We start from the raw sequence: 27804 nt of genomic DNA, 5'->3' as shown, positions 1-27804 counted from the left end.
ACCGAGAAAGATGGACAGTAACAAGTGTTGATGAGGATGTGAAGAACAGGAACAGAGCAGACACTGGTATAACCACTTTGGAAAACTGATAGCAACCACATAAAATCTTATGACCTTGCACTGGTTACTATTAAATATACATGTAACAGAAATATGAACATACATATCAAAAGAAATATACACAAATACACCATGACAAATAATACCCCCCCAAAAAAGACAATGAAAAGAACCCAAGTGTCCATCATCAGCAAAATGGATTTTAAAAATACAGCTTATTCATACAGGACAATATTACAAGACAACAAGAATGAATGAATATTCCTACATGCAGCACTATGAATCCCACAAACATAATATTGATCAAAAGAAATCAAACACATCCTTCTATTACTCATTGTATGTTAATCTTTAAAAAAAAAAGGGGTGGGGGTGGCAGAACCAATGACCAGTGTCTGAGCAGAGGTTATCTTTGGGGAAAAGAGACTTGGGGATTCTGGTTCGTGATCGAAATGGACCTGCATATAAATGACTGTTTTTCATTATATCATGTAGCTCTCTGTATTTACACTTCAATTTTTTTTAAGCTGTTATTTTTAAAAGTCAGCTCAGATTTTCAGACTCCAAGTTTAGAAACTGTTTCCTTGGGGCCTGTCTTAACGTACCTGGCTGGGGAAGGCAGAAAAAGACGGCCCAAGTGCTTGGGCCCGTGCACCCTTGTGGGAGACCCAGATGAAGCTCCAGGTCTGGCCTGGCCCAGCCCTTGCTGTTGTGGGATTTGGAGAGTGAATGTGTGAATGGAAGACCTCTGTCTATCTCCCTATAACTGTTTTTTAGCAGAGTAACTGGGGATGGGGGTGGAGGGGTGGTCCTGCAGGAAGCAGAGAAGGAAGGAAATGTCTCAGCAGGAGATCCTGGATTCCTGGGCACATCCCCTGGCTGTCTTCAGAGCCAGAGGTCTCCGAGCTTCCCCAGGAGTTCCCTGGGCTGCCCTCAGCAGCCAACAGCAGACAGACTCACTAAGGCTGTGCAGAGCTGAAGGAAGCTCAGCTCTGCAAATGCTCCTGTAGAGCTACGGATCTACAAACCAGTTTTGTGTTTCAAAAACACCTGAAGTAGCTGCAAAGTCGCCGAGGGCTCTGGTGCCTGTCTTGACTTTATCTGCTCCCTTTATCGCATTGCTCAAGGGTCAGCAGTTCAAAAACCTCTGCTACTGACTCATTTACCAAGCAGCTACTAAGTCAACCAAGACCCATAACCACCTAATAAAGTAAAAGAAAACCTGAAAGAAGGAGAAAGGCCACATAATTTGAAATCTCCCTACCTTTCTCTCTCATATTCTCGATGCCCACCACAGAGGTCATCAGCTCTGCTAATCCTTGCTTAGAATTCAAACCTTGCCACTAATTCTACCAAGCCCTAATGATCATCTGCCCAGATTATTATAACTTCTACACCACCAGATAAAGATATTCCACCCTCTGGCTCACTCCCCAAGTGGCCGCAACGGCTGAAGTTGAGCTGATCCAAAGCCAGGAGCCAAAAGCTTCTTCCGGGTCTCCCACATGGGTGCAGGGTCCCAAGGCTTTGAGCTGTCCTCCACTGCTTCCCCAGGCAACAAGCAGGGAGCTGGATGGGAAGTGGAACAGCCGGGACATGAACTGGTGCCCATATGGGATCCTGGCACATGGAAGGCAAGAACTTTAGCCTCTTAGACTACCGTGCCGGGCCCTAAAGCTGGTTTTTAAATCTCTATCAACTGAGATGGTCAGCAATTTGCACAAAGTGATTGACTCTACTTAAAATAAGCCCTGTAGCATAAAGGTGGGGAAAAAATGTTCTCTGACTTCAAAGAACCAGAAGCGACCCAGGGGAGAGAGAGCACAACTATGAACACAAATGCAGACCACCGTGATGTCTGCATGCCACAGTAGTGGCCCATGTGGAACCAGCCTCAGAAGCCCAAAAAAGAAAGAACTACCTGTCGGGCCGGCACGGTAGCCTAGTGGCTAAATTCTTGCCTTGCACTCACAAGGATCCCATATGGGTGTTGGTTTATGTCCCAGCTGCTCCACTCCCATCCAGCTCCCTGCTTGTGGCCTGGGAAAGCAGTAGAGGAAGCTCCTTCTCTCTGTTTCGCCTTCTCTCCATATATCTGCCTTTCCAATAAAATAAATAAAATCAATCTTTCAGTGCAAAAAAAGAAAAGAACTACTTGTCTGAGGGAAAGTCTCAAAGGGGTGTTAACATATTTTGGGCTTTGAAGAATGCAGAGACGTTTACCACGAGGAAAGGAAGGCCCAAAGCACATGCGGTTCAGTGTCACTCCCACAGGAAACCACCGGTAAAGGTGAGCACTCCTGGCCTTAAGCCACTCCCAGTTCCATCCCGCCTTTGCTCCCAGTCTGCAAGGTACAGACCAACCTTCCTGGATGTCCTCTAAGATGACAGCGTGGATCTCCTCTCCGTTTTCATCTGGCCTCCTTGTCTTGTACACTGAGTTCCGCCCGTGGTAATGATCACTGGTCATTTCAGCATGACAAAATGATTAAAGAACACAGGCTCCGAGTTGGAATCCAAGTGCATCTCAACCTTGGACTAGTTCTTCACTCGGTCACTTTGTCCTTCGTTGCACAATTTGGGACAGGAGAACTATCTAAGATGTTAGGGTGTCTTGAGGATTAAATAAAATGATCTACGTAAAGCATATGATGAACACGATGCCAGCCACAAGGCTAGGGCTGGAAGTCACAGGCGACACTGTCGGTACTTGGCGGATGCCAGGCTTCTCCCGACCCAGCAGGAGCTGTCTGATAGACTCTGCCTCATGTTTCTAATTCCTACAACATCCATGGGCTTCTGCTCAGCTGTTTTACGACCAAATTCAGGAGTAAAAGGAGCAAGAAGACGGTTGGTATCATTTTCAGTTTCTTAGGAATTCATCCAAACTGAACTGACTCGTGACTTGGGTTAAATTCCTCCTTTAAGGGTTCTGACCATATAGAACTTTGCCCACAATGGATCTCTCTTGAAAAATAAAACTTGGGCCTGGCGCAGTGGCGCAGTGGCGCAAGTGGTTAAGGTCCTCGCCTTGCATGCCCGGGATCCCATATGGGCGCCGGTTCTAATCCCGGCAGCCCCGCTTCCCTTCCAGCTCCCTGCATGTGGCCCGGGAAAGCAGTCGAGGACAGCCCAAAGCTTTGGGACCCTGCACCCGCGTGGGAGACCTGGAAGAGGCTCCTGGCTTCGGATCGGCATAGTATCGGCCCATTGCGCTCACTTGGGGAGTGAATCATCGGACGGAAGATCTTCCTCTCTGTCTCTCCTCTCTGTATATCCACCTTTCCAATAAAAAAAAATTAAAAAAAAATAAACCTTTAAAAAAAAAAAAAGAAAAAGAAAACTTACATTCTATCCAAGAAACCACTGAAATGCTAGTATGATGGATGTAATGGTGCTTTGTCCCTTAACGTAAGCACCTGGGTGATGCTTTCCTCAAATTCTATTTAGACCTGCAACACTTTAGCAAATGGTCTCTAAAACAACACCCGCTATAGCCTAACTTTCTTACAAAACTGAGAATGGGAATAAAGGACTATTTCTCATAGAAGTGTTTGTTGAGTTTTGTGCCGCCTTTTCTAGGAGACTCATGCTGGGCGTCTATCATTCAGATCCGTGTCTTCCCTCATACCAAAACAAAGTAAAAAATAGGATTAGCAGCCCAGGGTCTGACCCACACCTTCCTTTGGCACGTCCAGGAGCACTACGTTCATCCACAAAGAACGCTTCCAAGAAAAATGATTCTATCCTAGCTGCGGGCCAAGGTCACCGAATGAGTATATAACAACATGCCTGGTGTTTACCACAGATGCCATTAGCAGAGAAATGCAATCTCATGTAAACTTTCTCTGAAAGCTAATGGGATTATAACAGATTATCACAAGAGTCTAAACTCTCTAAAGTCTAAACTCTTCGTTAAGACAAGAGAGAAAAAGCTCCTAGACCTGTAGCCTGAACATAATACGTGATGAACTAGCCAGGTGAAGATAACACACAGTAATACATGACAGTGACACCTGCCTGTCCCCGTCCTGCAGACACGCAGCTCCCCAGGCAGCAGAACAGCACAGCAGGCCGGGAGAGCCCCTGTCGGGACAGCAGGAACCACTCAGAGCCTTCCCACCTCTCGCGCCACTGTTCTTTTCTGCCCCAACCTACAGTTTCCTTCTTTGAAAAAAAAAAAAAAAAAAAAAAAGGTACATAATGTTGAAGCGGACGCCTCACTGTATCTCTTTATGAACTGGGGGGACTGACCAACACCCAGAGGCCCAGCAGCCAGAGCACAGTCCCTGAGCCCGGAGGTCCTGAATGACTCCCTCAGGGGCACGGCAGCTAGTGGCCAGCCAGCTCTCCAGACTCCAGCTCAGACACACCCAGAGCAGGTCACTTCCTCAGCCAGCTTGTAACAGAGAGGTGGGGCAAGGCTAAACCAAGGGAAATAGAAGAGATGAAGTAGGTATCGGATTAATTAACTTTAATTAACTCTAAAACATGGCTAAGTATTGCGGGGGGAAACAGTGCTTCTGCTGAAGCAAACAGCGCCCCAGCATGCTCAGGGCAGTTGGGGTGCACACAGACACCCTCTCCCCCAGCCCGCTCCTCGGAGTCCTGCCTTCAGCTTACATTTCAACAACACTCTCCCTGTGCAAATGACTACAAACAAAACTGCACAGTGTCTTCAGGCAGATGTTTAAAGCATAATCCTATTTATCGAAAGGGTCGCCACAAGACAACACTGCAGCTTATCCCAGCCTTGACTCGGCACTAGAAGGAATAAAAATTGTGGAACCATCCTAACTGGGCCAACTAATCCTCACCTTGCAAACGCCAGCATTCCACTGGGGCACAGATTGATATCCCAGTTGCTCCACTTCCCATTCAGCTTCCTGCTTGTAGCCTGGGAAAGCAGTCAAGGACGGCCCAAAGCCTTGGGACCCTGTACCCGTGTGGGAGACACAGAAAAGGCTCCTGGCTTTGGCTCAGCTCTGGCCATTGTAGCCATTCAGGGAGTGAACCAGCAGATGTAAGATCTTTCTCTATCTCCCCTTCTCTCTGTAAATAGACCTTTCCAATAAAAACAAATAAATCTTTAAACACACACACACATTGATGAGATAAAAGCATAGAATGATGTTGAATTAACTGAAGGCTCTAAGTGTACCACAATTCTTACGCAAAAAAAGATATATATATATATATATATATATATATATATATACCTTTAGAAATGTACTACCTGGCCAGCATGGTAGCTAAACAGTCTAATCCTCTGCCTTGCAGTACTGGCACACCATATGGGCTCTGGTTCTGTTCCTGGCTGCTCCACTTCCTATGCAGTTTCCTGCTGATAACCTGGGAAAGCAGCAGCAGATGGCTCAAGTCCTTGGGTCCCTGCATCCATGTGGGAGACCTGGAAGAAGCTCCAGGCTTCAGATGAGCTCAGCTCCAGCTGCCACAGTTATTTGGGGAGTGAGCCAGTGGCTCGAAGAACTTTCTGTGTCTCTCCTTCTCTCTGTAAATCTGCCTTTCAAATAAAAATAAATCTTTACTAAAAAAAAAAAAAAAAAAAAGACATTGCCTAAGCGCACTGAGCCATGACCTTGGCAACTTCAACAATTTAGAAAGAAGAATTTGAGTGCACCAGTGTCTGTACGCACATGCCAATGTATATGTAATGAGAGTGTCAGTAAAGTGAACAGACACAATGTTAAAAGCAGGCTGAGTTACGTAAATGGTATGAGAGTATTCCTTCTGTGGCTCCTTCTTTGTCATTCTTTGTCATCTTTCTGTTAGTCCCAAAGAAAAAGGTTGTCAGTGTTGCTTACCCACCCACCCTCTGGCACTGGACAGGTACTGCCACCTAGTTCCTCACTGCACCAGGCTGCCTGGGCAAACAGGAAGGAGAGAGGGAACAAAGGGTACCACAGGAAGGAGATCGCTTTCCTCCACCACATGCCAAGTTCATTTTCACCCACTGTTTCTGAAAAGGAATGTGAAAAAGTCTACCTTTAATAGTCAGGCAACATCCATATCTACTGGCTAAACTACATGTACTTTACATACACATGTCATTAATATTGCAGGCAAAAGGCTTCAATTAGACAGCCAAGTAGTAAATGATAAAACGAGCTCTCCAAGAAACTGTCTAAATAAATGAGTAACACAGTCAAGAATGGGTTCTCTGCACTGTCAGCCTGCTTCCCTCTCCCAGGTACACGTCCCAGCACGAATGTTTCTGTCTGCAAGCCCAGACGGAAACCCAAGAGAGACTCAGCTGGCACACTAACACAAGGCACAGCACCAGGCAACTCAAAGCAGGACCACAGAACGCAGGAGGGCAGTACCCAAGCCAGAGAGAGCCACAAGTACTGCTTCACTTCCCAGGAGGCCGTGGCTTGCTGGTCTCCTCCCCAGCAAGCAGCACAGAGCGGCTCTGCTCCACGGGTTCCTAAGATGGACGCGCTGGAATGAACATACACTGGATGAATCCAGGTAATGAATGAGCAAAGCTGATGGGCCACTACAAAAGCTCACTGCAGATTTAAAACCATGATGAGCTCGTATGTAAGCCATTTCATCCAGCTACTGCTACCACCAGTACGGATTAAGAGTAAATCTCATTTGTGAAAGCCATACCACCTTCCTACTGAATTATTCCCAAACACACCTGGTGTGTAACAGTTAAAACAACATCGTTGGTTTTGGCAAAAATCTCCAGACCACACACTTATGTACACTGACTGCAGGGGACACTTGCCGTCTCCCCTCTTGGTCATACCCACTTGCTACAGATCGTAGTCTCAAGAAACCAAACACAGAGCAAAGCACAATGCCACCTCCTTCCCGTTCTCAATTGGCCTTAGCCACCCAGGCCCAGGGAGAAAGGCCAGTGCTTGCCATGACAGAGTGCAGCGTATTCCCTGGAGGGTGGGCAGGGGCCAGAATACAAGCACCCAGCAAGCAGCCTTCTGATGAGGTGGGTGACCTCACACCCCAGTGCTCCCCTCAGACAAACCCCCACTGTGGAAGGAAGAAAACAAGAGAGTGGAGACAGGGCTCCTCGGAACGCTTCAATATATAGCTCCTACCTGGGGTGCTGAGGCCAGAGCAAGAAGGCAGGCACACCCCAAGGAAGCCCTCTCTGCAAGCAGTGAGGACCCTGACAGGCTGCTGGGGAACTGGTACGACCACTGAGAGAGGCAGGCAGCCACAGAGAGCCAGGCCTGGCTCCACGGAGGGCAGCCTGGAGAACTCGGGGCAAATCCGCCAGCTCCTAAAGCACTGGCAGATGAACTCAACCAGATGTGCAAGCTGGACAAACTCAAGTGTTGACCAACGTACTCACTCCTCCCGCACTACAAGCTTCCACCACCTCACTGGTGGACAGCTGCTTTTTTTTTTTTTTAGGACTAATTAATTTTTATTTGAAAAGCAGATTTACAGAGAGAAGGAGAGATAGAGATCTTCCATCCGTGGCTGCAACGGCTGGAGCTAAGCTGATCCAAGTCAAGACCTACTTCCAGGTCTCCCACACAGGTGCAGGGACCCAAGGACTTGAGCCATTCTCCGCTGCTTTCCCAGGTCATCAGCAGGGAGCTGGATGGGAGGCAAGCGGAGCAGCCAGGACATAAATCACTGCCCATATAGGATGCCAGCAACTGTAGGCGGAGGATTAACCTGCAGCACCAACATGCTGCCCCTCAATTTGCCTTTTTAAATGTAAAGTCCTCTCAGGTGTTACCAGCTTGTCCTTCTGAATACACCCAGCACCACCTTAATATTTTCTTAAAGATTTACTTCTTTTTATTGGAAAGTCAGATATACATAGAGGAGGAGACAAATAGGAAGATCCTCCATCTGCTGATTCACTTCCCAAGTAACCGCAATGGCCACATCTGAGCTGATCCGAACCCAGGACCCAGGAGCTTCCTCTGGGCCTCCCACATGGGTGCAGGGTCCCAAGGTTTTGGGCCATCCTCCACTGCTTTCCCAGGCCACAAGCAGGGAGCTAGATGGGAAGTGGAGCAGCAGGGATTAGATCTGGTGCCCATACAGGATCCCAGAGGTGAGGACTTTATCCATTAGGCTATTGCACCGGGCCCACCTCTTTAGTATTTTTAATTTATGTTCAATTGCCTTCGCCAAAGGCTCTCAAAATAACATCACCAATTGTCAAAGAGTGCTGAAGGATCCCACACACTACGGATGAGGAGTTCATGGGATTAGCTGCTAGCAGGGGGTGGGAAGGGGGTAAAGGACAGTTATGGACCTGATGGCGACAGGCTATACAGGAAGTGTGAGGGTGCTGCACAAGCAGAGCTCTGGGCTCAGTAGGAAGTGACTCTTCCTGCTCAGAGTCTGCCTGCTCCTCCCATCCCAGGAGCTGACCGCTGGCCCCCTGAGCAACAAGACATGGTCAACGACTCTAACTAGTTCTGTTTGCACCACTAATCAATGCAACGTCTTAAAACTGTGAGTCCAACAGTCGGAACTCTCACACAATATGGAAACTGTACTAATGGAATGACGCGATTCCCCTCCTGCACCCTTTGGGGAGGTGAGGCACTGGTTTAGAAAGGCCAGACAGCGGCAGTGGCGGCAGCAGTAGGCAGCTTTTTGGCAAGGAGGAGGGGCACCCAGGAGAAACAAAAACAGGTACTTGGCTCTTGTCCAGCTGCCCAACCCTGCCGGGAACTCGGGTCTTGCTTACCTCCTGGACGGTGACGGTATGACTCTTTATGCCATTTTCTATCAGCCTCCAATGCCCACAGGGCTGGCATACCTAGCCTGAGGAAAGGGCATACCATCACCTTGCCACACTGACCAATGGGCCCAGCAAGAATAGAGGGGGCAAGGACAGCAAGAGAAGTAAACCACTGTTTTTGATCTCCTATCTTACTAGAAACCCCACACGATTCTACCAGGTCCCAACGGGTGGCTGGCTGGCCCATTCGCTGTGGGAAAGCCCTAACAGGAAACAAAGAGCATGCACTGCGGGATCTCCAGCAAACCACCTGACCTCTCTGAGCCTCCCTGCAAAATGAACTTAGTACTGCTCCTCGCCAGGTAGATGGGAGAACCACGAGGCTTGATGAGTGAAACTCCTTTAGCAACCCTAACACAAATGAACAAAACTAGTATACCACATATTCACCTTGCAAGTCCACAAGCTCTTACAATAAATAAATCAAAATCCCACATGACAAGCAACACGCTATTTAAAAAAAAAAAAAGAAGAAGAATGTCAGATGTCTTCACTTCCATTTTCATACAGAAACCTACTGGTGCTACAAATAAAGAATGCGAGAACAGCAGCAGCTGTCCCATGCCTTTGACTCAGGTAGTAAATGGTTTGGGACAGATTTCTTTCTTTTGATTAGAAAGGCAGACTTATAGAGAGAAGGAGAGAGGGAGGTCTTCCATCCATTGGTCCAACCAGCTCAGAGCTGGGCACATCCAAAGCCAGGGATCAAGAGCTTCTTCCCAGGTTCCCCCAAAGGCACAGGAGCCCAAAGCCTCAGGCCGTCCTCTGCTGTTTTCCCAGGCCACAAAGGGGCATCTGTACATGATAATAGCACTTGTAGACAGAGGATTAGCCTGCTATACCACAGCACCTACCTCACAAGAATTATGCTTCTGGGCCCGGTGTGGTGGCCTAGCAGCTAAAGTTCTCGCCTTGAATGCGCTGGGATCCCATACGGGCATCAGTTCTAATCCCAGCAGCCCCACTTCCCATACGGCTCCCTGTATCCATGAGGGAGACCTGGAGAAAGTTCCTGGCTCCTGGCTTGTGATCGGCGCAGCGCCAACCACTGTGGTCATCGGACGGAAGATCTTCCTCTCTGTCTCTCCTCATCTCTGTGTATCTGACTTTGCAATAAAAAATAAATAAACCTTAAAAAAAAAAAAAGAAAAAAATTACACTTCTAAAAACAAAAGCTGTTCCCCTTTTTTTTTTAAAGACAAATATTACCTAAAACTCCACCATCTAATTCAGAAACTCTGCTTAATTAGTAAGAGAGCGAAGGGGAGTCCCAAAATACCACTATTTCTAAAACTACTACTTGGGACTTCTCCAAGAAGCCTTGCGGACCAGAGAGCACAGAAAACCCGTGCTCAAGCACCTCAGGCACTGAAGCCCACTAAGCAGCTGCAGGATCCTGATTCTCTCCAGTCCCGAATGTTTGCTCTGGGTAGTAAGCAGCTGTTGAAAGATGGATCGGTATGGGACCAGAACTGTGGCAGAGACGGTAAAGCTGCCGCCTGCCACTGCAGCATCCCATATTGCACCAGCTCAAGGTCCAGCTGCTCCACTTTCAATCCAACTCCATCCTAATGTGCCTGGAGAGCAGAGGGGGAGGGGTCTGGCGTAACGGCTCAACGACCAAATCCTCCCTTTGCATGTGCCAGGATCCCATGTGGGCGCTGGTTTGTATCCGGGCTGCTCCACTTTCAGCTTCAGCCTGGCCCATGCCCAGCTCTTGCAACCATTTGCAGTTAACCAGTGATGGAAAACAGATTCGTTCTCTCCCTCTCCTCTCTCTCTCCATGCTGTGTGTGTGTACCTTTCTCTGTATAACTGTCTTTCAAATAAATAAAATATCCTTAACCAGAAAAAAAAAAAGGTATTAAGGAGCCATGGCTGTATATTATATGCTTTCATTTATGTGAAATTCCCAGAATAAGCATTTTCAAGTAGATGTGATTTTCAGGGGTTGGGTGGAGGGGAGAACTGAAGTGCCTGCTCATTGGGCACAGTGCCTCTTCTGAAATGACGAAAAGGCTTTAAAAAGTAATGAGCGCATGGCATGGGAATGTACTTACAGTCATAAGTTATTCACTTTAAAATAATGAATTCTGTTTGTATTTTACAATAAAAACTAATCAACTTAGAGACTAGGAAAAATTATGTTTCGAAGCAACTCTGACATATTACTGCACAGCAAATGCTTAAATAAAAAAGTGAACATAAAGGAGTTACATCCTGTAGACAGACAAAATCCGGGGCCAGCCAGCACTGTGGCGTAACTGGTAAAGCCATCACCTGCACTGATGGCATCCCGTATGGGTAACAGTTCGACTCCTGGCTGCTCCACCTCCGATCCAGCTCCCGGTTAATGTGCCTGAGAGCACAGCAGCAGGTGGCCCATGGGAGATCCGAATGAAGTGGCACAGTAGGTTAAAGTGCCAACAGCGATGCCAGCATTCTGTATCAGAGAGCAGGTTCTACTCCTGGCTGCTCCATCTCCAATCCAGCTTACTGTAAAGGTGCCTTGGGAGACGCAGATGACGCCCCAAGGAGCTGGGTTCCTTCTGCCCAAATTAAGAGACCAAGTGGAACTGCTGGCTCCTGGTTCCAGCCTGGCCCAGCCCTAGGTGTTGCAGTCACTGGGGAAGTGAACCAACAGGTGAGCTAGTGTCTCTCTCTCTCTCTCTCTCTCTCTCTCTCTCTCTCTCTCACACACACACACACACACACACACTCCTTCTCTTCCTGTCTCTGTCTTCCCCCCTCCTTCTCCCTCTCTCTGTCACTATGCTTTTCAAATACGCTAATTGTTGTAAGAAAAGATTACCAATGCTGATGAGCATATTTGTGTGCAGATTGGTAGGAAGAATGAAGCGGTACAACATTGTGGAAAAATGTAATGAAGTAGCTTTTATGTTCAGACCAAATCTCAAATTCTTCCAGAAGATTTTTACTGAAGAGAAAAAAACAACAAAAAAGAACTTTATATACTTGTGGCCTTTCTGGGAATCTATCCTAAGCCAATTTTCTAAAATAAAGAAAAAGCTTTTTGCAAAGAGATTAATCACATGCTATTTACCATGGCAATAAAAAGGACGGGGGGACAATCTAACCGCTCAGAAGCCCCTGCGACTCATACTATACAGCCATTGTAAATATTTATGAAGTATTTAATGACTTGGAAAGCCATTTGTGCTATAATGTTAAGTGGACAAGGCAAAAGGGAAAAAAAAAACATATTTACAGTGTGAACTCAGCCATATTTTTTAAATAAACAGAAAAAAAAATTACTAGAGAGAAGCAAACCAAAATGCTATTAGGGGTTGAATCAGATGGTAACTTCCTGTCTTTTCAGTTACCTAGCACTTCACAGTGGAGTTCAAAACACTGTACAAGCAGCACAGTGACAGGGCAAAGAGGAGCAGGCGAGCCCGTGCATCTACAGCAGCATCACCAACTCACTAAGCAGTGTTAGAAGGTACAGACAGTGAACCAAATGATGGCCAAAAATAACCGCTTGGCTACAGAAAGTCCTTTGTTTTCAATAAGCTCTTGATAGTATCGTTTCGACTCTTCTGTAGTCTAGAACAACCTCAAAGTAAGATGTTTAAAATAAGGAAGTCCGCGACAGATGCCATCATTTGTCTTTCTCTGTCAGCAGAGAGCAGATAGCGTATGAATACCTTCTGAACAGGGACGGGGGACACGCTGGCACCTTTCCAACAGCCACTGCCGCCACAGGACCCACCTGGGCTGTCGCTCAAACCCCTCCTTCGTCACACTGCGCAGCCTGCAGTCAGTCAAGACACATTCATCTGTGACGCCACCTGCCCAAACGCCTTTCTGCCTTCCAACTCACACCTCCAGCTCTGCCTAGTGCCTTTTGCCAAACCTTTCCTTTCATAACCTTCCCTGTCCCAACCCAGCAGGCCTGGTTTCTTTGGTCTACTGTTTTTAAGGACAGCTGTGCCTCTCACAAGGTTCTACATCTGAACTTCTTTCCCAACACTGCAATCACTGGCCAACGCAACATGTCCCCTTGCTCATCCATGGATTAGAAACTTTCAGAACTTCTTTCACTTTTTCCATCCTTACATTCACAGAGGTAGACTAAATGAATTCCCCCTTATGTTACACTCCTGTTGCAAGGGATCCTTCCAATTTAACAACTACCCTTCCTCCTGCCCTCACCCTTCCATGACAGCAGACAATCATAAATTCCACACCTGTCAGTACAGAAATTACACCGTACGCCCAATGTCCTTTCAATTTTCTCTGAGTGATGAACAATCTGTGTAATGGCATACAGACTTAGGAGCTCCTGCTTCCAGGTGGGTCCCACACAAGTCCCCTAAGTGACTAGACAAGAGAAAGCAGTAGAGGAAGGCCCAATGCCTTGGGACCTTGCACCCACATGGGAGACTTGGAAGAAGCACCTGGCTTCTGGCTTCTGATTGACTCAGCTCTGGCCATTGTGGTCACTTCGGGAGTGAACCAGCAGATGGAAAAATCTTTCTCTGTCTCTCCTCTCTAAATCTGTCTTTCCAACATAAATAAATAAAGTGGAATTCTCCTGATTATTCCAGTGAAAGCTGTCAATTCAACTTTCAGTGTGCTCGCTACAAAGGTGTAAACAGCAGTTCTATTTACTATCTCTCAAAATGTTTTCTTTTATTCCCTGGAGGTCTCTGAAGCACCTTTAAGTCTTTTCTCTTCAGAAATGTGTCACAGATGAGTGGACACACAGAAAGTGCCATATAGCACTACTCAAGAGAGTACATCTGCCCATACAACACCAAGACAACGACCCGGCCACCCCTCTGCAGAAAAGCCCGAGGCAGGTCACCCTGTGCTCCACCTGCAAGCTCCACTGACCCTTGACAAGTGGGACAAGCAAGCATGACTGACGGATGGAACACACACTGCTTTTAATACAACATTTAAGGCACAGCCCATACTTCAAGAAAGCTCAGATTGACAGAGCTCCTATAACTTGTGTCTCCTTTAATCAGACAGTTCAGACAGACGATCTCTCCGGTCAGGGGAACTTGAACAAAGCCTAAGAAGGGCTGCTGCACTCACTGGTGAAGCTCCTCCACAGCACCCTGAACTGCCTCAAGTTCATTAACACCTAACAGAGCCAGGCGGCCAATGATAACCAGGAAATCACTTCAGAGGACACTCCGCGACCTGGCACGGGCACTGCCTTCCCACGGCTCAGCTTGTCTTTCTGAAAGGTTCTTAGATTGTGTTACCACAAACAGACACGAAGCCAAGTGGAGACAATTACATCTCAATTACACAGACTGTCAGACAATTTACCTTTCAGCAAGCGTGTCATGCCTCAACCGCACTCCATTCCTCTGCAGTGACACAGTAAGACGCATCGGCAGCTTTCTTCTGACTACAGTCACCACGTGAGATTCATCCCACAACTGCCACCCCACATCTGATCGACCTCATCAACAATCTGAAATCATTCGGCCTAGTTACATTTTCTACAAGAACTGTTCACTAACCCAACAGAAAAAAATGTACAAAGATCAAGAGACCAAGACTGGTCACCCAAGATGAAAAAAATAAATAAATACGTAGCTATGATCAAATATCACAAAACTGTCCACTTCACTCATAACTGAAGGACTATACATGTAATTCCTGAAATGTGATTTTCACCTTCTAAAAGGAAAAGTTACACAGTGTTGGCTCTGGGGAGGAGGGGGAAGCATCCAGCCTTTTTAGAAGACTAGCACCAACTCAAAAGTTTCCAGTGTGCTTACTATTCCCTAATTCCACTGCTAAAAATGCAGCCTACCAAACACACAATTCTACAATCAGTTTGCCTGTTACAGCAGTTTTCACAGTACCGGGGAACAACTGGAATTCTGCAATGACTAACACTAGGAAACTAGATAAATACATTAAGGTCGGCACGTCATGTTCCAGAGCAAACTAATGAACAAGGGTCCAAATCACGGCATCCTGAATGACTTTGCATCAACAACAGACCTCTTCAGCAACCAGAGACAAAGGGCAATGTGGCTCTAACAGAGGTAGGATTCTATTAATTAGACTAACCAGGCTTTTTCACATGTCCTCATTCATCAGCAAGAAACAATGCAGAAATATTGATAGAATCCATGAATCCATAAACAATTATATGATCCATGAGTTTTGCACCTAGCCATGTTACCACTTACATGTAAGAACAATATGCACTCATTCTTTTTCTTTAAGATTTACTTATTTTACTTGAAAAGTAAAGCTACAGAAAGAAAGGGAGAGACAGAAAGGGAGAGAGATCTTCCACCCACTGGTTCATGCACTGCAGCAGCCAGAGCCAGGCTGACCCAAAGCTGGGAGCCAAGAGCTTCTTCCAGGTCTCCCACACGGATGCAGAGGTCCAAGGCTGGGCCACCTGCCACTGCTTTCCCAAGCCACCAGCAGGGAGCTGAAGGGATGAGGAGCAGCTGGGACAAGAACCAGCACAGCAGGCGGAAGATCAGCCTGCCATAACACCATGCCAGTCAAAAACACATAAGCACAAACTAATTCAGGAAATACAGCAATGGTGAAATATTTTGATTTAAAAAAAAATCAGCTAATCAATATGGAATGGATTACAAGAATCAACAGGACATGATCAGAAGAATCGTTAGGACACTCAAACCGGACAGTAGAACAGTGTCTACAAAATCAGCGGGAAAATGAACACAAGAATACGATGCCCAGCATCGTATATAATTCAAAATATAAAGGCAGACATTCTTAATTATTCACCAAATAAGGTATTCTTTACAAAAATTGACAATAAAATCCAGCCAACAGGGAAAACTAATCGAATCATTCTATTAGAGAAAAATCAAGAATTAAAGAATCAGCAGGGAACAGCGATTCCTTCTAAATAGAAAGCATTGAATACTGAGAAAACTAACAGTAAAGCAGACTATTCATGCTCCGAGACAGTAACAAATCACCAAAGTGAGGAAGAGGAAGGAGAAAGGGCAGAGGTGTTCTCAGTCTCCCACTGTGAGTTCACCGATACTGCCCAATGCCATCATCTTACGATGACTTAAAGCTTTTCATAATCTTTTTCCTACAGGGATTCATGACAATCTAATAGTTACTGAGGCAAACAGGTGAAATGCGAAGATTTCCTTTAGTATTACTTGCTTTGTTACTAAATTCATGTTAGGAGCAGAGCTCTCAAGAACACTATACTTCATGGGAAAAAGAAAAAAAAAAGTGAATTCTCAAAGATTACATACTGCAGGGATCGGCACTGTGGCTTGTGACACTTCAGCCCCAGCTGCCCAGCTTCCAGTTTCTTCTCCAGTTCCCTGCCAATGCACCTAGGAGGGCAGAGGAAGATGGCCAAGGGCTTGGACCCTGCCACCCACATGGGAGACAGAGGAGCTCCTAGGTACTGATTCTGACCTGGCCCAGGCCTGCTGTGGCAGAGATTTGGGGAGTGAATCGGCAGGGGAAAAAAAAGAGAGAGAGTTCACACACTCTACAGATTATATATATCCTTCTAACACTCAAAATTAGAGGCCCACGAACAGAAGCGCAGTTGCTAGGAAAGACGGCAGCGCTACAGAGAGCAGCGGGAGAGGGTGCCTTTGTGGTAAGAGGACGCTTCTGTACTTTGTGGCAATTATGTGACTCAACACATGGAATCAATTGCATAGAACCACATGCGCCCAAACGAAAGCAGGTCTGACATGGCGACACTCCGTAGGCCTGCAGGAGAATCAACACCTGGCACAGGAGCGGCCACCTCACCCAGTCACACTCGGCTATTCGCTCACACCCTGACATGCAGAAATCACTATTTTTTTCAGCTGCTACAGCAGCCTTGTAGTATCTGATCCCTTCTATCGTGAGGCAGATAGGCGAGAGCACATTTCAGACTGGCTGGCTAGCTGCACTGCTTTCCATGAGACAACGAAACTAGAGAGGGCTGCATTTTACGTTAAACATGCCTCTGGGTTAGCAAACCTAGTGATTAGAAAAAAGATGGGCTTTGGGGTGGAACCCTGGGTCTATGTAACTCAAACAAGCAATTTAGCACTGCCCTCAGAGTACTTACCTTCCACAAATGTAGAATAGGGACATGACACCTGACTCACCAGGCAGCCATAAACGACCCACAGTTCTGAACAGAGTCCACACCAGAACCCCTAAGAAATGGCTAGCACGAAACAGAGTTACGCAACAGACGTTCGCAGGGCCAGTGTGATGATTCAATTGGCTAATCCTCCACCTGTAAGCACCACAGAATTCCATATGGGCACCAGTTCACATCCTGGTTGCTCCGCTTCCCATCCAATTCCCTGCTTGTGGCCTAGGAAAGCAGCATAGGATGGCTCAGGTCCTTGGGACCCTGTACCTGCGTGAAGGACCCGGAAGAAGCTCCTGGCTCCTGGCTTCCATCCGATTCAGTTCAGGTCATTGCAACCATCTGCAGAGTGAACCAATGCCTGGAAGATCTTTCTCTGTCTCTCCTTCTCTCTATAAATCTGCCTTTCCAATATAAAACAAATATATCTCTCACACGCAAACACACACACACCTTTTGCATCAGTCTCTCCCACCTGGTTCAATTTTCACTTCCTCCTGGCTTTCCTGGGTTAGTATCTACACCTCACCGACCCCCACTCCCAACTGCTCCCATCCACACAGCACATGTCTGCCCAGCTCCCCGGACTCACTGCTACTGCCTTGACCAGCCCAGGAAAAATAAACCATCACCTGAGCTCCTGACCGCATGGACGTGGGGCAAACCCAATTACCCTCTCTTCCAGCCAGCGGCACCACTCACCAGATACCACCAGGACCATCACACTCACCTAAAGGGCCCAGCCTCTTTTCACTCCTCTTTCTGTTACCCAAACCATTGACCACTCACCCACCCTGGAGGGACTCTAAAAGAAATAAGCCCCCTCACCTCCAGGCCTACACAAGTGAGGAGAAGGTAAGAAAGGTAGAAACTTCATATTTTGCTCTTCAAAACTCCTGAACTGTCTGACTCTCCAAAAAATGGTCTTATAATTTTTATCAAATAAGCCAAAACACAAAAGCAAAAAAAAAGTATCAAAGATGATATATAATATTTTTTAAGATTTTTATTATTTGAAAGGCAGATTTACAAAGAGAAGGCAAGCGAGCGAGCAAGCGAGCGTCTTCCATTCACTGGTTCTATTCTCAACAGCTGCAACAGCCAGAGCTGAGCTGATCTGAGGCATGGAGTCAGGGATGGGAGCCTGTGCCCATGTGGGATGCTGGTGCCACAGAGTGGAGGGCTACCAAATCATGGCACCAGCTTCAGATTACAGATGTTAAATTAGTGGCTAGAAAGTCTTTAAGTGGTAGGCTAGCCTGACTTGCAAACATCTGGAAAAGGACATTCAAACAGAGAGGCAACAGAGGGGCAAAGGCAGAGAAGTACGTAAGGAGGGGCCAGCCTGGCGGCAGAGAGAGTAAAGCTGCCACCCGCAACAGTTCCCATCCAGCTCCCTACTAATGCCCCGGGAAAGCAGCAGAGGATAGACCAAGTGCTTTGGCCCCGCACCCAGATGAAACTCCTGGCGGCTTCAGATCTGTCCAGCACTGGTCATTACACCCACTTTGGGAATGAATAAGTGGATGGAAGATATCTCTCTCTCTCTCTCTCTCTCTCTCTCTCTCTCTCTCTCTCTGTTTTTCTCTCTCAAGAAAAACATTAATCTTCAAAATAAATAGACCTTTTCATTAAAAATTGAAAAAAAAATTATCTGCATTCTCACATCTAAAAGTGAAACTGTGACAATCCACAGCCCTTGCACCTGTCATTATTCTACTGTGATGGAAACTTAGTCTCAGATAACAGAGACCCTCTGCTCTAAATGGTCTGGAGTCTAGCAGCAGGCTCACACCTGAGCAGTGATGTAGCCCACAGAAGCAGGGGTACCAAAAACAGGCTGCAGGAGTTAAACCTAGCAGCCAGAGCCTGAGAAAGACACAGACTGTCAAGGTAAGAGCAGCCTGACCAAGGCAAAGAGAATGGAGGGGAAGGCCTGAGATGGAGGCACAAATATGCACCAACAGACCTGGTTGGGGTGCAGGGGGGAAGGGGTGCTGACGGAGGGGAGGAAGTTCAAGATGACTCAGGTTCATCATCCGCATGCCTGGTGGATAAGGTCATTCACAGAACTAGGGCATGGGGGAGGAGGCACTGACCTGAGGGGGAGATGATGGGTTTGGTTTAGACACATCCACCTTGATGTCTACAGGACACTTAGGTGGGATCCCAGGGCAGGAGTAGCAAGCAGGCTTTGCTCCCTTTGGTAGCCAGGGCATACCTGAAGTCATTGATGGGAAGATTCAAGGAAGACTAAAGCAAGAGAATATAACAGCATGGAAGCTAGAGGAGCCAAGAACATGTCTCAAGAAAATAAAAGAAGGCAGCTGCTGTAGGCCACAAGCAGTCAGAGCAAGGTTATACATGATCTTGAAGGGTGCTGATGGGGTCAGAGTTGTGGTTCAGTAGCTTAAGCTGCCACCTGCAACACTGGCATCCCATCTGGGCACAAGTCTGTGTCCCAGCTGCTCCACTTTCAGCTCTCAGCTAACATCCTGGGAAAGCAGAATACAGCTCAAGGGCTTGGACCCATGCCAACCACGTGGGAAACCCAGAAGGAGTTCCTGGCTCCTGGCTTTGGCCTGGCCCAGCCCCAGCTACTGCAGCCATCTGGGGAGTACATTGGCTTAGAAGGAAGGTCTGTCTATTTCCTTCTCTTTGTATCTCAGGCTTTTAAATGAATAAAGATCAGTGGAATGCCCAGAGAGATGAAAGGAAAACTAGGGGTACACCCTAGTACCCTAGAGGCCAAGCAAAGAAAGAATAATGGGAGAAACAAAGTTCAACTTGTCCAGTGCTGGTGACAGATCAAGTAAGAAGAGGACTGGGTGCCGGTCACTGCATTTCACAACAGCGGCAGGAGGGATCTTGACAAGTCAGTGTAACAGAAAATGAGAAGTAAGAACCGGTACCAGGTAGAGAGCACTCTTTCCTGGAGTTTCATTGCAGAGAGGAACAAAAAAAATGGACAGTTATCTTGCCAGGAAGGTATGAGCAAAGGTTTCTGAAATTAAGGGGAAAAAACCCATCTGGGAACTGCATGCATGTATGTACACATATATGCACAGTCCCAAGACACAACAAACGCCTTCGCTGCTCCCTCCACAGCTATCATTTTCTATCCTCTTTACTGACGGTATCCGATCTTCACAGCTAACTGCAAACAACTTTCACTAGGGAGGCCCTGTTTTTTCCAACTCTCCAACTCTCATCCTGCAGGACCCAAACACCTGTCCTGGGAAGCCGTCCCTGCCCTTCTTCTCCCGTGGTACCACTGCATCCTCTGCACAAGGGCACCCTGGCACCACTACAGTCTCCAGCTATCACCCTTATCATCACAACCTTGCACGCATCAGAACATGTCCTATCTTCCCCACTGAATAGACCCCTAGAGGCCAGGGGGAAGACCACCCCCAAAGGGCCAACTGTCAGGAGCACTGACTCTTGAGCCAGCCTGGGACGGAATCCCAGTGGCACCAATTGGCTGCACTTGAAGTTGCCTAACCTCTCAGTGCCTAGAAAAACACAACCTGTAAAATGGGAAGTAGGAATAGCCTCCCCCTCCTTGTGCTGTGAGGAAGAATAAATGGATTGACACATGTAAAATGCCTAGCATATACTAAGCCCTATATACATTAACCACGGAATTATTACACTGTAACCACAGCACCTTAGGATTTTAAGCTTAATAGCAGGTGGTCAACTAAAACACTAAAAAACTCTGGCTTAATACACAAAATTACCTCTCCTCACCACATTAATAGGGGTTTTTATTTACCAGGTAATTTTATCACTGGGATCACTAATTTTTTTCAAAGGCTGGTGAAAGAAGTCATTTCATGATTCTTAACTGACTCCCCATGTCACTGACACACAGAACCCCTGCCAAACCTTTTTCTGCCATCTCCCAGCCATGGACAGCATGCGGGACAGCATAACCCCCAGACGAACGCACCTTGGGACTGGCCAAGTTGAAGATCTGACCTGGCCTGCCTAGTAACTGCCACTTATAATTGACCTTAAAAAAGAAAAACCTTTGTGACCAATGCACTGCCTAAGCAACTAAACAAGAACCATTAATTTAAGGACTCAATTTTGCACAAAATTCCACATTAATAACAGCTCATTCAATATTAAGTAACAACTTCTCAGAGAAACAGTGGAAAACCCCAATTCATCACACCACTTAGGAAACTTGTGGGAATTCAATCCAAAATGCTAATTTAACAAAATGGAGTTTAGCTAGCTGGTCTCTTCATTCTGTATTCCACCAGCCTTTCTGAACTAATTCCAAACACGCTGGTCCAGGGCCCTCCAAGTGGCAGGGCGTGCTGGTGAAGCATCCCATATGGAGCGTCAGTTACTCTGCTTCCAATCCAGCTTCCTGCTAATTTGTAACTGGGAAAGCAATAGAACACAGTCAAGTGCCTGGGGTTCTTGCCACCCCACGGGAGATTTAAGAGTTTCAAGCTCCTGGCTTCAGCCTGCCCCAGCCCTGGTCACTACAAGCCATTTGGGAAGAATCAGATTTCTCCCTCTCTTTCCCCCTGCCTCCCCAACATCACCTCCCATCTTTCTCTGTTATTCTTTCCAATAAATAAATATTCTAAAATTCCTCACCGAAAGATGGTATAAAGCAAACTCCCATGTTCCCTTTGCCCCTGCCATCTAAACAGAAAGTTTAAAGTGTGGCGGATAGCAGGCACTCCTCATTGTCTTACCCAGGAGGCAGCAGGGCTGTGAGGAGCCCCTGGGCTTCATCAGCTTGCCTCATCACTCCATAAACAGGTATCCATCCCACAGCCCCTCTGAGAATCTTCCCCTTCTGCAATAAATGCAACAATCTCACCCAGCAGGGTTACTGAGATCAATGACACTGAATAATAGAAACAATATGGAAGATGCTGAATTTATACGAATTTATCATGCTACACTATTCTCAAGTCTTATTGAAGTTTTTAAAAGATGTTATTAAAAACGCTGAAACTTGGCCTAGCCCAGCAGCTGAAGTCCTCACCTTGCATGCTGCGGGATCCCATATGGGCGCCAGTTCTAATCCCGGCAGCCCTGCTTCCCATCCAGCTCCCTGCTTGTGGCCTGGGAAAGCAGTCGAGCATGGCCAAAGCGTTGGGACCCGGCACCAGGCGTGGAAGACCCAGAAGAGGCTCCGGACTCCTGGCTTCAGATTGGCGCAGCTCCGGTCGTTGTGGCCCCTCGGGGAATGAATCATCGGATGGAAGATCTTCCTCTCTATCTCTCCTCCTCTCTGTATATCTCACTTTGCAATAGAAATAAAATAAATCTTTTTTTAAAACAATGTTCAATCCTGGGGTCGTGCAGTGGCATACCAGACGAATCCTCCATCTGCAACACCAGTGTCTCATATGGGTGCCAGTTCTAGTCCTGTCAGCTCTAGTTCCAATTCAGCTCCTTACCAATGGCCTGGGAAAGCAACAGAGAATGGCCGAAAGCCTTGGGACCCTGCACTCAAGTGGCAGACCTGGAAGAACCTCCAAATCCGTCCAACCAGCAGATGGAAGACCTCTCTGTCTCTCCTGCTCTATCTGTAACTTTTTTTTTGTTTTAAGATTTATTTATTTTTATTGCAAAGTCAGATATACAGAGAGGAGAAGAGACAGAGAGGAAGATCTTCCATTTGATGATTCACTCCTCAAGCAGCCACAACGCCTGGAGCTGAGCTGATCACAGAGCCAGGAGCTCCTCCGGGTCTCCCACGTGGGTGCAGGGTCCCAAGGCTTTGGGCCATCCTCGACTGCTTTCCCAGGCCACAAGCAGGGAGCTGGATGGGAACCAGAGCCACAGGGATTAGAACCAGCACCCATATGGGATCCCGCAGCATGCAAGGCAAGGACTTTAACCACTATGCTACAGCGCTGGGCCCCAACTCTTTTTTAATTCATTTATTTTTTTTATTGGAAAGTCAGATTTACAAAAAGAAGGAGAGAAAGATCTTCCATCCACTAATTCACTCTCCAAGTAGCCACACTGGATGGAGCCAAGTTGATCCAAAGCCAGAAGCTTCTTCCAGGTCTCCCACATGGGTGCAGGGTCCCAAGCCTTTGGGCCGTCCTCCACTGCTTTCCCAGGCAGAGAGTTGGAGCACAAGTGGAGCAGCCAGGACAAGAACCGGTGCCCATATGGGATCCTGGCACATACAAGGCAAGGACTTAGCCACTAGGCCATTGCACCAAGCCCTGTAATTCTGACTTTTAAATAAATAAATCTTTTTTTTTTAAGCCTCCAACTTAGACAGACATTGTGGCACAGTGGTCAAGCCACCACTTGGATGGCCACACTCCGCATCAGTGTCTGGCATGGAGTGCCACCTCAGTTCCCATCCCATCTCCTACTAATATGCACCCTGTGAGGCAGCAGGCATGGCTCAAGGTGCTTAGGTTCCTATGCCTGACAAGGGAAACTCAGCTGGAGTTCCTGGCTCTGGGCTGCAGGCAGGCCCAGCTCCAGCTGTTACAGGCATTTGGGATATTAATAGCAAACAGAACCCCCTCCCCTGCCTCTCTCTCTCCCTTTCAAATAAAAACTAGTTTTGGAGGCCAGTATGATGGTTCAACTGGCTAAACCTCTGCCTGAAACCACCAGAATCCCACATGGATGACGGTTCATGTCCAGGCTGCTCCACTTTCCTTCCAGTTCCCTGGTGTGGTCTGGGAAAGCAGTCGAGGATGACCCAAAGCCTTGGGACCCTGCACCCACAAGGGAAACCCGGATGGAGCTCCTGGCTCTGGGATCAGCTCAGCTCCGCCTCGGTGTGGCCAGTTGGAAGGAGAACCAGCAGATGAAAGATCTTTCTCTCTGTCTCTCCTTCTCCCTGTAAATGTGCCTTTCCAATAAAAAAATAAATACATCTTTAAAAAAAACTAAAAGCAAAAAGAAATAACAATGTTCTCAACATGTTCTAACCACTGCCAACTAACATGACTCCTTGACTACAAGGGACGTTGGTTGGCTTACTCAACAGCATTTGGCCGAGGCTCCTAAAACAAAAGTTTCCAGTTGGCAAGGGGAGGAATGTGTCTGCCTTGTTCTTCGGGGCATCCCTGGGGGCCTGGCATGCAATGGCGAAGACATTGAGTACCCTGGGCATCCACATTCACAGCGGCAGCATTCACAACAGCCAAAAGATGGAAGCATCCGGGCATCCACCGAGAGACAGAAACAACATGTGGCACGCACACACAATGGAATTCAGCCTGCAAAAGGAAGGAAATTCTGACACATGGGTGAAGCCCAGAGACACCATGCCAAGTGAAATAAGCCTGTCTCAAAAGGACAGATACTGTACGATTCCAACTACATGCGGCACCCACGGTGGCCTAGAGAGGCTTAGAAACAGAAAGTAAAAATGGTGCCTGTCGAGGTGGAAGCAGAGGGGAGCTGTGGAAAGAGGGCAATCAGAGCTAGGGTTTCTCGGGTGCAGTTTCATTTTCAGGGGATGAAAAACTGTTGGAGCTGGACAGCAGGGACAAGCACACAACAAAACAGCTGCACATCACTCCACTGAAGTGCACGCTTGAAAATGGCACGTTCTGTGCTGGCCATATTTTATCCTGATGGAAAAAAAATCAGTAAAGGGAGGAGTATTATTTTCATCCATCACTGCTCGCTACTCTACAGCCTCCTCCTTAATTCTAATCTACAGACTTATCTGCACATTTCACAGAGGCGGAAATGAACGCAAAGGGCTTAACTGATTGGCCACCACATGCAGTGCACACATACATACACCCCATGGAATACATAAGGCACAGGTACACATTACACACACCGCACAGAACATGTGAAGCACATGAGCATGTGTGTGGCACACACACATCCTCAGAGAATACATGCATCGTGGGGGTATTTGGCCCAGCTGGTTGTGAACCCCATGAGGATTCCTGCCACGCCTCTCACTACACCCAAGGCCTAACAATGTGTTGAAAATCCCCTGGCCTAAACACCTGCATCACAAAGTACTGCAACCTTTAGCCTACCCTGCCACTCACCGGGCAGGGGCAGAATGGGCGGTTCTGGCCCCGGAAGTGGTCCCCCAAGCTGGGCAGCAGTGGCCTTGCTCTGTGCCCACACCATGCAGACTTCATCTGGGACAGGACTGAGTGGGGTGCAGGAGAGAGAAAGCTGGGAAACCACCACAGTAACAGAGAGACAGCTGCTGAACAGCCTTGGGATCGAGCTGGGGAGGGGGTCGAGGGGAGCCGGCAGTGTCCGTGCAACGCCTGGAAGCACACAGATCGTCCCAGGGACTACCAAGGCAAAGGCCACAGCAGGTGACCCACAGCACACGGCCTGGGGCTCCCACCACTGCCTCCCTTCCTGACTTTGCGGCCAGCTCCCGGAAGTGACCCGGCAAACCCCACTCTCCAGTGTCCCCAAATATAACCCCACAGCCACACTAGCTGTTCCTCAGGACCTGGTGCAGCAGCCCTAAACACAACAGGGTCCCTGCAATCACACTGCCTAAGCTTCAGATCCCGTCACTGTCACTCCAGTGGTCCCCACCTCCCCCGTTCCCCCGCAATGGTCTCCTTCTCTCCGCTTGAAGCCCGTCCCCGCAGTAAGCTCTCTCTAAAGCAACGCTAACTATCGTCCCGGAGGAGCTAGCTGCCCGGTGGGACAGCTCCCCCACCCCCCAGCAGATGCCCTGGCAGCAGCCCTGGGCCTCCCTCCCCGGGAGCGGCGGGGAGGGGGATGGGCGTGCAGGGCCGGGGCTGCACACCCTGCACGCATGTGTCACCGGCCAGCCTCGGCACGCGCCTCGCTCACGCTCTCTCTCTCTCTCTCTCTCCGTGCCCGGGAACAGAAGCAATGGCTCAGCAGCCCCTCGAGGTGCACTTCCACCCCCCGTCCCCGGCCCGAGCAGCCCCGCTCATCCTTACCATGCTGGCCAGGGAGGAGCGGCTCCGGTGAGCTGGCTCGTGGGCTTCCGATACGTCCCGCTCGCTCACTTCAGGTCATGGTCCCGGCAGGCTCGGCAAGTGCCCCCACTCCACGCGCCCGTGCAAAGACAACCCTTTCCTCCCCACCCGCTTTCTAACAAGAGCACGGCCTCCCGGTCCGCCTCATCGGGGGTCCCCGGGATAATTCATCCAGACCTTCCCGTCCCTCCCCAATGAAACTAAAAAGCAACAACAACAAAAATTAAAAAAAAAAAAAAAAGACAGGAAATAGGGGGTTCGGAGGGCAGCGGCTCGGAGGAGCCCCCCGCCCGGGCCCGACCCCCGAGGTTGGGGCGGGGATGAAGGGAGGCGACGGGCCCAGGCAGGGGCTCCCCGGCCTCCCGCCGACAGAGGCTGCGGTGACCCTGGAGGCTGGAAGGGGCCTCAGCTGCGAGACACACGGGGCCCCGGCGGCCGGCTCAGGAGAGAGGCCCAGAGGCCCGCGCTAGCCTCCCGGCCACAGCCCACAGCGCCGCCGCCCCCCAGAGCATCCCTGCGCGCTCCCGCCCCAGAGCCGCCCGCTCGCACCGCGCGGACGCCCCCGACCAACAGCCCCCAACGCGCCGGAAGTGGCGAGCGCCGGGCGGCCCCACAGCGCGGCCGCCGGGCTGCGGCGCTGGAACCGGACCAATCCGGAATAGACGAGCGGGCCGGGCGCAGGGCGGCAGGGCGGGGCCGCACCTGACGGCTCCCACTGGCCCCGCCTCCTGCGGCCCCGCCCCCCGACGCCGGTCGCTGCTCCAGTGTGGGCCGGGCGGCCATGTTGGTAAAGGGAATGAGGGGCGGGCGCGCTGCCATCTTAGTAAAGGGGTGGTTTCTGTTTCGCTTCGTGGGCTCATTCATTCTGCAGATCTTTGTTGAACGTCTCTTCGGTGTTGAGCGCAGCCTCTGCTCGCCCTGGAGCTTATATTCATTTAGTTCACTCACATTGCCACCCTGCTGAAAAACCTCAGTATCAAAATCCCAGCCATTTGTTCATGGCTCATTGCTATTAAGAAATTGTATGAGCTTGCAAACCAAAAGGCCTATGTGACCTTTAGCAATGATGGATCCCAATTCTTATGAATCAAGGCCCGCCTAAGTCTGGTTATCTCACAAGTGGGTCCCTTACTCGCTGGAGGCATGGGCTATGCAGCCGAGGTAGGTAGGACTACCTTGCAGACTATTATGAATTTCCTCTTTTCAAGCTATTGTGGACTGCCCCTATTAAAAAAAAAAAAAAAAAAAAAAAAACCTATGAACGTGCTGTTCGGGCCAGACTTCCAGTAAGGGGTGTTGGTCATGGCCAGCCAGCTGGGCAGCTAGTTGGTCAACCAGCTGCCTGCTCTCAACCAAGAACCCAGGCATGGGTGTGCTGAGCTTCAATAAACCATCCTTCTGCATTTGGATTGACTTCAGACTCCTGGTGATTTCTGGGGATCTCAAAATCTGGGCACAACACTTCCGTGGCCCAAGTGCTGCTGAGGGGACTAGGGCTAGAGATTAACAAAAGACAACCCTTAGTTTCCATTCTAGAATCAGTTTACTCCATGAAATAGAAGACGTGTCTCAACGAAGTAAACAGAGACTTCTCTTACAAAAGGACTGAAGAAAGCAGAAACAAAAGCAAAATAATAAAAAGATTGCTCATGTCTAAGTTATTTGTTTTAAAAAGTAGGGACACAGAGAATTAACAGTTACCATCAAGCAACTCTGAGTGTGTGTGTGTGTGTGTGTGTGTACAGGGATCCCCAGACTACGTCCATTGACACTGACCTGGGTGGGAAATGTGGCCCTTCTCCCCAGTTCTGACTTCTAGGAAAGTCAGATGAAAGCTTGGTTTCAGCTTGGTAACCTGGAAGGTTAGAGTGAGTGACTCCGTTTTGATTTCTCGCCTGGGCCATGGAGACTCAGTG

At 48.4% G+C, this 27804-nt stretch overlaps 1 protein-coding gene across 4 annotated transcripts in view; it reads right to left on the bottom strand.

The window, feature by feature from the left end:
• Positions 1-26475, bottom strand: part of XPO6 (exportin 6) — a 103391-nt gene extending 76916 nt beyond the window's left edge. Inside the window, exon 1 of one of the 4 annotated variants that reach the window (XM_040973165.1) lies at positions 25850-26475. In XM_040973165.1, coding sequence (XP_040829099.1) covers positions 25850-25852 — 3 coding nt within the window. In that variant the 5' untranslated portion in view covers positions 25853-26475. Of the gene's footprint in view, positions 1-665; positions 671-25849 lie in introns of those variants that run through there. The other 3 variants (XM_040973164.1, XM_040973162.1, XM_040973163.1) reach the window with 3 other exon arrangements.
• Positions 26476-27804: the final 1329 nt, after the last annotated feature.

Source organism: Ochotona curzoniae, unplaced genomic scaffold (genome assembly GCF_017591425.1).
Source record: "Ochotona curzoniae isolate NIBS_2020 unplaced genomic scaffold, NIBS_Ocur_1.0 contig_2321, whole genome shotgun sequence".
Lineage (NCBI taxonomy): Eukaryota > Metazoa > Chordata > Mammalia > Lagomorpha > Ochotonidae > Ochotona > Ochotona curzoniae.
This window is presented reverse-complemented; position numbering and strand designations above follow the sequence as displayed.